Source organism: Ursus americanus, chromosome 7 (genome assembly GCF_024610735.1).
Source record: "Ursus americanus isolate L20-20 chromosome 7, mUrsAme1.1.p, whole genome shotgun sequence".
Lineage (NCBI taxonomy): Eukaryota > Metazoa > Chordata > Mammalia > Carnivora > Ursidae > Ursus > Ursus americanus.
Genome location: NC_142133.1, coordinates 79,400,347 through 79,410,644, shown reverse-complemented (window position 1 = coordinate 79,410,644; position 10,298 = coordinate 79,400,347). Strand labels below are relative to the sequence as shown.

Below are 10,298 nucleotides of genomic sequence, written 5' to 3'. Positions count from 1 at the left end.
CCCCAGCGGCTGCGACCGGAAGTTGAGGGGAGGAGCCTAGTGTCGCGGGCGCCAGAGTGCCGGAAGCTGTGCTCTTGGTGGATGGATTTTTTTCTACCATTGGTTCCCCGTGGCTTTGCTTTTCATTTAGGAAGACTCCCGCGACCTGCTCCTCACCCCAGCTTCGCCTTCAGACTCCCGAGATGTCTGCGATTCCTGCTGAGGAAAGTGACCAGCTGCTGATCCGACCCCTGTAAGGGCCCAGCGAGAGAGGGAATGAAGCCACGGGCTGTGAGAGGCGAGGCGGGGTGGCCGGATGGTTGGCCTCCGAGGTCGCCCCCGTCTCCGGCAGGCCTCGGGAGCCGGCCCCTTGGTCCGCAGGTGCCCGCCAGGCCTCTCAGGCTGAAGGGGTTTGGAGAACCGTGGATCGGAACGGGCCTGCTAGGTTGAATGAGACTTGGCTTTTTTCTTCAATCTCGGGAGAGGATGTTGTTGGGGGCGGGAGAAAAATGTCTTTGGGCCGCTGGGCGCTTTCCTAGGCGCTAAAGAGTGGCAAGCCCTGGGGGAAACGGTGATGCTGATGGCGGCAGAATGAGAGGAGGACCCGAGTTAGGCTGTGGCGGTGTGAAGAAGAAGAAATCTGTTTATTATTTCCTCCAGGACTTGACATTTGCCAAGATGTGAAAGAGGGAATCAATTAGCTATGAGTTTTGACGTTCTGACTTCAGACCTTGTCAGAATAAGGAAGGTAGAAGGAGAGGGCAAAGAGCAGAGATGCTAAGGACAAAAACTCAGCCCTTGATTGTCCACGAGAAGGCTTGTCTTTCGGTGGAGATGGTCTTCTGCCAGAGAAACACTTTACAGATCTGGAATGCTGCTTAGTGGGGGAAACAGAATTGTGGAGAACTTTTTCCTGTCGAGGAGCAATTTGAATTCACAAACATATATTTAGATATAAGTTAGCATCTCATTCACTTGTGCATGGTGGACAGTATCTGCACATCCATTCAGTAAGGTCTAGTTGAGCACCTGCTGGGGACCTAACACAAGTTTCCCACTGCTTAGTTCACACTTGCCCTCTCTTCTGGTGTTCAGCAAACACTGAGCAAGTGTCCCGCACCACACTAGGCACTGGAGATGCAAATAAGACAGCGCCGAGTTAACTGAAATCACCCTTTCGGAAGGAATTGCAGTGCAAAGTGAAAAGTTCTGGAGAGACAGTTTGGAATAATAGGAGACACTTACTTTGGGGACAGATGTGGAAATCAGTCCCTACTCTTTCACTTGCTAGGACAGCAACTTCCCTGAACCCATTTCTTCATGTGAAAATAATATGGCCACACTTATGAGGATCATAGTAGGTGCTCAGTAAATGGTATGTTAGAAGTATGCATACAGATAGACATGCACTGAGTGCTGGCAGAGTTATGGAAAAGGGATTTCTAACAAGTTGTGAAGGCGAGTTTCTGCATCCTGGAAAACACAGTGCATGACCTGAGCCTTAAAGAATAAGTAGGAATTAAAGACAGGTCAAGTGTAGGACAAGGATGTTCCAGGCAGCAGAAGTGGCACATGGGAAAATGAGAGTGGTCACAGTTTGTGACTGGTTTCCTCGTGGCTGTGGCTGAAAGATTACTAGATGAAGTGGGAGAGGCTGTCAGGGACCAGCTTGTATACATACTAAGGAGTTTAGGCATTTATCATGTCAGTTCTAGGGAGCCAATGAAGGTTTTAAGCATCGATGGGATATGGTGGGAACTGTTTAGGAAGAGCACTCCTATCAGCAGTGTAGCAGATGAGTAAGAGTGCGTTCGGTGGTGGGAATCCAGGAGGATATAATTGAAAAAATTGCGGCATAAAATAGAGCTCGGAAGGAATGAAATGAACATCAGTGAGTTGGAAAGAAGTAGGTTTCAGAGAGTAAGGAAGTGAAGTCTTTACAGTTTTGTGGCTCATCAGATGTATTGGAAGGAGCAGTTGTGGAGAGGAATGTTAGGATGTCCTGGAGTCGTAGGTGGAGCAACTGGTAAATGGTCATGTTATTCACTCGAGCAGTACAGGAGCTGGGGCAGGTCTGGGATAAATTTGGGAGTTCTATTGTTTTATAACAGCTGTATTGAAATATAATTTACATACCATACAACTCATTAAAAGTGTACAATTCAGTGATTTCTAGTATATTCACTGACTTCTGCAACCATCACCACTATCTAATCCCAGAACATTTTCGTCGTTCCAGAAAAAAAGCCTGTACCCATCAGCAGTCACTCCCATTTCCCCCCCCCCAACTTCCCCAGCCTCTGGGGAAGCACCCCAGTACCACTAATCTTCTTTCGTTCTCTACAGATTTGCCTATTCTGGACGTTTCCCTTAAACGAGATCATATAATATGTAACCTTTTGTGACCTGGCTTCAGCTTCTTTCACTTAGCATAATGTTTCCAAGGTCTGTAGTTTGGGAGTTTTTAGTCATTTAGTAAGTATTTCTTGAGATTTCTTGCATATCAGGTGCTGCAGCTATTAGCGAACAAAATGGACAATGGCTCTGCTCGTACGGCGCCTTCGTAGTGAGGAACAAACCACAGATAGGTGGAGTATCGTCATGTAGTTATGATAGAGTTGTGTGAAGGGCAAACGAGAAAAGGTAGTCAAGAGGAGGCCTCAAAGGAGACGTTTGGACTGAGAGCCAGATGATACAAAGGAGCCAACATGTCACCATCTGAGGGATATTCCAGGAGAAGGGCAAGTGTAAGGGACTTGTGGTGAAACCTAGTTTGGCATATTTGAATATAAGGTGCCTGTGTGATAGCCCAGAAGAAATACCTAAATGCCAAGTGTATTTTAGAATTCTGGAATTCGGAAGAACTATCTGGGACAGATACAAACTTGGAAAGTCATCAGCATGTCAAAAATGTGAGACTGAAGGTCACAAAGCCTGAGAAGTGGGCCAAGGAGAGCCCCTTGCCATACCAGCATTTGAAGTGTGGGCAGAGGCGTCTGAGTGCGAAGGAAACTCCAGGGGAAACCAGGGAGACAGATGAGAGCGTGACTCAGAAATGTCAAGGGAGAAGCACTCAAAGAGGGCTTGAGTGGTGAGGGGTGACGGGCTGCTGAGAGAACAAGAGAAGGACAGGAAAGGCTATTTGCTCTTAGCACAGAACCACGTTGCAAGTACGGTTCCAGAAGAGAGGTTGGCAGAAGCCGGCTTGCGGTGAATTGAGTGAGAGGAGGTGAGGAGCCAGCAGCAGGGAGTGAGCACAGCTCTCTTATAGGAGGTGGCTGGGGAAAGGAATAACGGAAATTAGAATGGAGGGATTTTACGTTTCGGGCGAGAACGCTATAGCACGTCTCAGTTGTGATGCTAAAGGAGATGGGAAGGGCAGGTCGGTGAGGCAGCGGTATCCAGGTAATCAGGAGGATGGAGTGTGTAGAGTGGAGAACCTTGGTGACAAGCTCGGCCTCGGACAGAAAGAGAGCTCTGTTCTATTGCTATGGGAAAAATGGAGGGAGACACGATGTTGGTGGGTTGGTAAGTGAAGTTGAGAAAACTGGCAAACATGAGCTGTGTATTTTTTGATGCACAGAAGGCCCTCGCCTCCAGTGAAGAGGAAGATAGCATGCGAAATGGGGACAAAGTTTGAAATAGCCGAGAAGAGAAAGAGAGAAAATTGAGCTAGGGACACTTAGGAGGTTGCCTTGTGGGCCAGTGAAAGTGGGAGGCAGGAATTCACGGCGGCACCACGGTTGTTCGATTTTCTTTATCGACATCTCACTCTGCGCTAGGATCTCCGTTTGCGGATAGAGCCATCTCATGTGTGTCTCCTAGGAAGTGGACCGAGTTCCTTGAGATCATGGTCCAGGTACTAGGCATTTCCATATGTTAGGCACCAACAGTACAGTGCTTGGTGTCGAATGAGCGAGTGAAATGTTACCTGGGATGGGTGGGAAAAGACATCAGAGAAGGTGAGGGACTGGAAAAACCAGTGAGGTTTAGCTTCAAGTGCATCTTGTGATTATTGGAAATTAAAGCTGTTTTATTCATTTAAGAAGAAAGGAAAATTGTTGAAGTACTTGGCATCCAGTATCCTGGAATAACAAGTTGGAGGGCAAAGGGACTGAGATGCGCAACTGTGAATAAAAAGAAGTCTATTTAAATTTAAGCTTTAATGTAAAATGTAAATACATATTATGCTGTGAACACAATGAAAGAATTTGAAGTGCTTATGGGTTTACACTTAAGTGCTGATCCTGGAAGTAGGAGCCCATAATCTACCTAACGGCAAGATTTCTATTACATCATGACTTAACCCTAACCTTCAGAAGGTTGAACTTAACCTTGGGCTTCTTGTATCTGTACCATCCGCTCTCACCATCTTAGCAGCTGCAAAATGCCTCAACTCCCAAGGGTCACTTTCCATCCTTTCCCATGTTGACACTGTTCTTCCCTATCTTTGTAAGTTTCTTGAACTCTTACCTGCCTCCCATAAGTGCTGTCATCAGTGGAGCATAATTTAAGTTGTAAAAAAGCTTGGATTTATTGGGCTTGATTTTGATTGCTTTTAATCATCTTTTCTTCTCCCCTTGTATGTTTGCAGTGGAGCCGGGCAAGAAGTAGGAAGATCATGTATTATCCTGGAGTTCAAAGGAAGAAAAATAATGGTGATTATTTTTTAGTTAGGATAATAGTATGGCTCTGTCTGCATTGGGGGTTACATCTTTTCTGGTACTGTAGTTCTGTGTTTAACTTCCAGAAAATGTCATAGTTAGTGCATGTCTGTGCTGTGCAACATTAATGTGAATAAGTAATAATACTCTTTGACTTAGTAATTTGACAGAACATTAAACTGAGAAGATGTATTCTAAGATTGTAAAACTGTCGGCCGGGTCTCCTGAACTATTGCTTCTTCAAGGTCCCTTTTCCACTCTTGGAGGGTTGAGCCAACCTAACTGCCCCCTCCCCCTGGCCCTGCCACTGCGCAATGGAAGAGAGCCAAGGAACTAAGTGCCCGAACCCACGCAGAGCTCCAGCCACGCCCATGCAGCCTGGGATGACAGAGCCCTGGTTCGGCAGCTTAGATACCTAAGTTTGCATCAGGGCCCCTGACCTTGGGCAAGGCAGTCTAGAGTTCCTCTAAGCCCATTTCCTTGCCTGAAAGACAGAGGGGTTAGAAGAGATGATTTACATAGTCCTCACTAGAAAGGCACTTCGTTGGCTCATCGTATTCCTGTGGTTCCACTTCTCTACTTCTCCCAGTCATTCAGGAACAGGCATGTGTCAGATATTGCGTCTTTTTCCTCATTTATTGTATTAATGTGCTAGTAATGCCCCCAAAATGAAAGGTAACTCATTAATGTCGGACTTTAAGAATTCCGTCCCCAACACCTTAAAATACTTCAGTTGCCCTATTCTGGTAAGTTTCCCATTTCTGATTACGGTCTTCTCCCTGTAGCCAGATACAGGAGTAGTGAATCTGTAAACCTAAAATGCCCACCATCTTCTGATATCAGAGTTTTTCAAAGAGAGTTCACGCATTGTTAGAGTGACCAGGAAGGCTAGCTGAAAAGAAGGTGTCTTTTATCTTGTATCCTGTGACTTAAGTGTGAGCTGTATTTTATATTTGTTTGGGAAGTTAGAATTGTTAATGGCATATTTGAAATGTTTAATAAGGGGCGCCTGGGTGGCTCAGTCGGTTGAACGCCTGCCTTTGGCTCAGGTCATGATCCCAGCCAGGGTCCTGGGATTGAGCCCCACGTCGGGCTCCCTGCTCAGCCGGGGAATCTGCTTTTCCCTCTCCCTCTGTCCCTGCTCATGTGCTCTCTTGCTCGCTCGCTCTCTATCAAATAAATAAATAAAACTTTTTTTTAAGTTGGAAATGTTTAATAAGAATTGCATTGCAGATGTTAGTGTATACAGCCCATCTTGATTATGTGTGTGATGGATTTGTTATAAATATTGTCAGTTAAGTAAGTGTTAATCAAATGTGTAGGAGATTGTGATCCTTTTTTTCTGTGTCTTTCAGTTGGACTGTGGGATCCACCCTGGCCTAGAAGGAATGGATGCTCTTCCTTATATTGATTTAATTGACCCAGCTGAGATTGATCTCCTGTTAATTAGTCAGTAAGTTATTTTCTTTATTAACGACACTGTTTTTCAAGAGCTTTTACTATAAAGATCATTATCAGTTTTTAAAATTCCGGTGTTTTAAAAGAGTATTTTCTGAGACACTTGGCTGGCTCAGTTGGCAGACCATGCAACTGTTGATCTCGGGGTTGTGAGTTTGAGTCCCACATTGAGGGTAGAGTTTACTTAATAAAAAAAAAAAAATTTAAAGATTTATTTATTTATTTAGAGAGAACGCTTGAGAGTGGGGGGGTAGGGGCTGAGAGAGGGAAAGAGAATCTCCAGCAGACTCCCCCACAGAGCATGGAGCTGATCCCACAACCCCAAGATGATGACCTGAGCCAAAACCAAGAGTGGAGGGATGCCTGAGTGGCTCAGTTGTTAAGCGTCTGCCGTCGCCTCAGGTCATGATCCCAGCATTCTGGGATCGAGCCCTGCATTAGGCTGCCTGCTCAGCGGGAAGCCTGCTTCTCTGCTTCTCCCTCTCCCACTCCCCCTGCTTGTGTACCCTCTCTCGCTGCCTCTCTCTCTGTCAAAAAAAAAAAAACCAAGAGTGGGATGCTTAATAAAAATAATTTTAGGGGTGCCACAGTGGCTCAGTTGGTTGAGCTGCTGCTTCTTTTTTTTTTTTGGGCCATTTGCCAGCATTTATTTTCCAAAGGTAAAGCTTTAGTGTTTTGTTTGGTTTTTTCCTAAAATATATTCTTTCATTGCAACATTTTTCTCGGTTTGAAAAACTATGTCCCCTTGGGTGGACATTTGGCAAGGCTTTCTTATAAAAAGACAGTCTTGCACACTGTTGTCTGTTTCTTTCATATTTCAAAAACTGTTAAAAACTGTAAAAACTGTATTCGAGAACTCTGTTAAAACAGTTCTTAAAATCAAAGAGTATTGCATTGCACTGATGTTTGAAGCAATAGCAATTTCCAATTAAATGGAATTCAACTTCCTCATAAAATGTTAATGTATATCCATTAAGATACTACAATCTCAGAGGAACCAATACCTATTTCTTCAATATTATTTGTATCAATAGAGCTTTTTTAAAAATTAACTTAAATTCAATTAATTGGCCTATAATGTATTATTAGTTTCAGAGGTAGAGGTCAATAATTCATCAGTCTTACATAATATCCAGTGCTCATTATATCACGTGTCCTCCTTAATGTCCATCACCCAGTTACCCCATCCCTCCCCTCCAGCAACCCTCAGTTTGTTTCCTGTGATTAAGAGTCTCTTATGGTTTGTCTCCCTCTCTGATTCCGTCTTGTTTTATTTTTTCCTCTCTTTCCCTATGCTCCTCAGTTTTGTTTCTTAAATTCCACATATGAGTGAGATCATATAATTCTTTCTCTGATTGACTTATTTCCCTTAGCATAATACCTTCTATTTCCATCCACGTCAATGCAAATGGCAAGATTTCATTTTTTTGATGGCTCAGTAGTATTCTATTGTATATATTATACCACATCTTCTTATCCATCCCTCTGTTGATGGCCATCTGGGCTCTTTCCATAGTTTGGCTGTTGTGGACATTGCTGCTATAAACTTTGGGGTGCAAATGCCCCTTCAGATCACTACATTTGTATTTTTGGGGTAAATCCCTAGTAGTGCAATTGCTGGGTCATAGGGTAGCTCTATTTTCAACTTTTTGAGGAACCTCCATACTGTTTTCCAGAGTGGCTGTACCAGTTTGCATTCCCACCAGCTGTGTAAGAGGGTTCCCCTTTCTCCACATCCTCACCAACACCTGTCGTTTCCTGACTTGGTAATTTTAGCCATTCTGACCAGTGTGAGGTGGTATCTCATTGTGGTTTTGATCACCCCCTGATGCCAAGTGATGTTGAGCATTTTTTCATGTGTCTGTTGTCCATGTGTATGTCTTCTTTGGAGAAATGTTTGTTCATGGTTTTTTCCCTTGTCTTGATTGGATTATTCTTTGGGTTTGAGTTTGGTAAGTTCTTTATTGATTTTGGATACTAGCCCTTTATCTGATAAGACATTTGCAAATATCTTCTCCTGTTCTGTCAGTTGCCTTCTGGTTTTGTTGACTGTTTCCTTTGTTGTACAAAAGCTTTTTATCTTGATGAAATCCCAGTAGTTCATTTTTGCCTTTGTTTCCCTTGCCTTGGAGACGTGTCTAGTAAGAAGTTACTGCAAGGTCGAAGATGTTGCTGCCTGTGTTCTCCTCTAGGATTCTGATGGCTTCCTGTCTCACATTTAGGTCTTTCGTCCATTTTGAGTCTATTTTTGTGTATGGTGTAAGGAAATGGTCCAGTTTCATTCTTCTGCATGTGGTTGTCCAATTTTCCCGACACCATTTGTTGAAGAGACTGTCCTTTTCCATTGGATATTGTTTTCTGCTTTGTTGAAGATTAGTTGACCATAGATTTGAGGGTCCATTTCTGGGTTCTCTATTCTGTTCCATTGATCTATGTGTCTGTTTTTGTGCCAGTACCATACTGTCTTGATAATTACAGTTTTGTGATAGAACTTGAAGTCCGGGATAGTTTGGTTTCTTTTTCAATATTCCTTTGGCTATTTGGCATCTTTTCCAGTTCCATACAATCCTATTGCATTGAATTTTCAGATTGCTCTAGGTAGCATAGACCTTTTAACAATATTTGTTCTGGGGCGCCTGGGTGGCTCAGTCGTTAAGCGTCTGCCTTTGGCTCAGGGAGTGATCCCAGAGTGCTGGGATCAAGCCCCACATCAGGCTCCTTTGCTGGGAGCCTGCTTCCTCCTCTCCCACTCCCCCTGCTTGTGTTCCCTCTCTCACTGGCTGTCAAATAAATAAAATCTTTAAAAAAAAACCAAAAAAACAAAAACCAATATTTGTTCTTCCAGTCCATAAGCATGGAATGTTTTTCCATTTCTTTATGTCGTCCTCAATTTCTTTCATGAGTATTCTATAGTTTTCTGGGTACAGCTCCTTTGCCCCTTTGGTTAGGTTTGTTCCTAGGCATCTTATGGTTTTGGGTGCAATCGTAAACAGGATCGACTCCTTAACTTCTCTTTCTTCTGTCTCATTGTTAGCGTATAGAAATGCAACTGATTTCTTTGCATTGATTTTATATCCTGCCACGTTGCTGAGTTCCTGTATGAGTTCTAACAATTTGGGGTGGAATCTTGTGGGTTTTCCACATAAAAGGTTATGTCATCTGCTTAGAGTGAGAGTTGGAATTCTTTGCCACTTCAGATGCTGTTTATTTCTTCTTGTCTTCTGGTTGCTGAGGCTAGGACTTCTAGTACTATGTTGAACAACAGTGGAGAGAAGGACATCCCTGCCGTGTTCCTGACCTTAGGAGAAAAGCTCTCAGTTTTTCCCCATTGAGCATGATATTCACTGCGGGCTTTTCATAGATGGCTTTTATGAGATTGAGGTATGTTCCCTCTAGCCCTACACTTGAAGAGTTTTAATCAGGACAGAATGCTGTACTTTGTTACGTGCTTTTTCTGCATCTATCGAGAGGATCATATGATTCTTGTCCTTTATTTTATTAATGTGGTATATCACATTGATTGATTTGTGGGTGTTGAACCACCCTTGCAGCCCAGGAATAAATCCCACTTGGTCGTGGTGAATAATCCTTTTAATGTACTGTTGGATCCTATTGGCTAGTATGTTGGTGAGAATTTTTGCATCCATATTCATCAGGGATGTTGGTCTGTAATTCTCCTTTTTGGTGGGGTCTTTGCCTGATTTTGGGATCAAGGTAATGCTGGCCTCATAAAGAGTTCAGAAGTTTTCCTTCCATTTCTATTTTTTGAAATAGATTCAGAAGAATAGGTATTCATTCTTCTTTAAATGTTTGGTAGAATTCCCCTGGGAAGCCCTCTGGCCCTGGACTCTTGTTCGTTGGGAGATTTTTGATGACTGCTTCAATTTCCTTTCTGATTATGGGTCTGTTCAGGTTTTCTATTTCTTTCTGTTTCAGTTTTGGTAGTTTATACATCTCTAGGAATGGATCCATTTCTTCCAGATTGCCTAATTTATTGGCATATAGTTGCTCATAATATGTTCTTATAATTGTATTTCTTCGGTGTTGGTTGTAATCTCTCATTCATGATTTTATTTATTTGGGTCCTTTTCTTTTCTTTTCTTTTCTTTTCTTTTCTTTTCTTTCCTTTCTGATTAGTCTGGCCAGTAGTTTATCGATCTTATTAATTCTTTCGAAGAAGCAGCTCCTAGTTTTGTT

At 43.2% G+C, this 10,298-nt stretch overlaps 1 protein-coding gene across 1 annotated transcript in view; it reads left to right on the top strand.

The window, feature by feature from the left end:
* The first annotated feature begins 29 nt into the window (after nucleotides 1-29).
* Nucleotides 30-10,298, top strand: part of CPSF3 (cleavage and polyadenylation specific factor 3) — a 43,076-nt gene continuing 32,807 nt past the window's right edge. Inside the window, exons 1-3 of the mRNA XM_045775977.2 lie at nucleotides 30-232; nucleotides 4,574-4,637; nucleotides 5,999-6,096. Coding sequence (XP_045631933.1) covers nucleotides 183-232; nucleotides 4,574-4,637; nucleotides 5,999-6,096 — 212 coding nt within the window. The 5' untranslated portion in view covers nucleotides 30-182. The remainder of the gene's footprint in view (nucleotides 233-4,573; nucleotides 4,638-5,998; nucleotides 6,097-10,298) is intronic.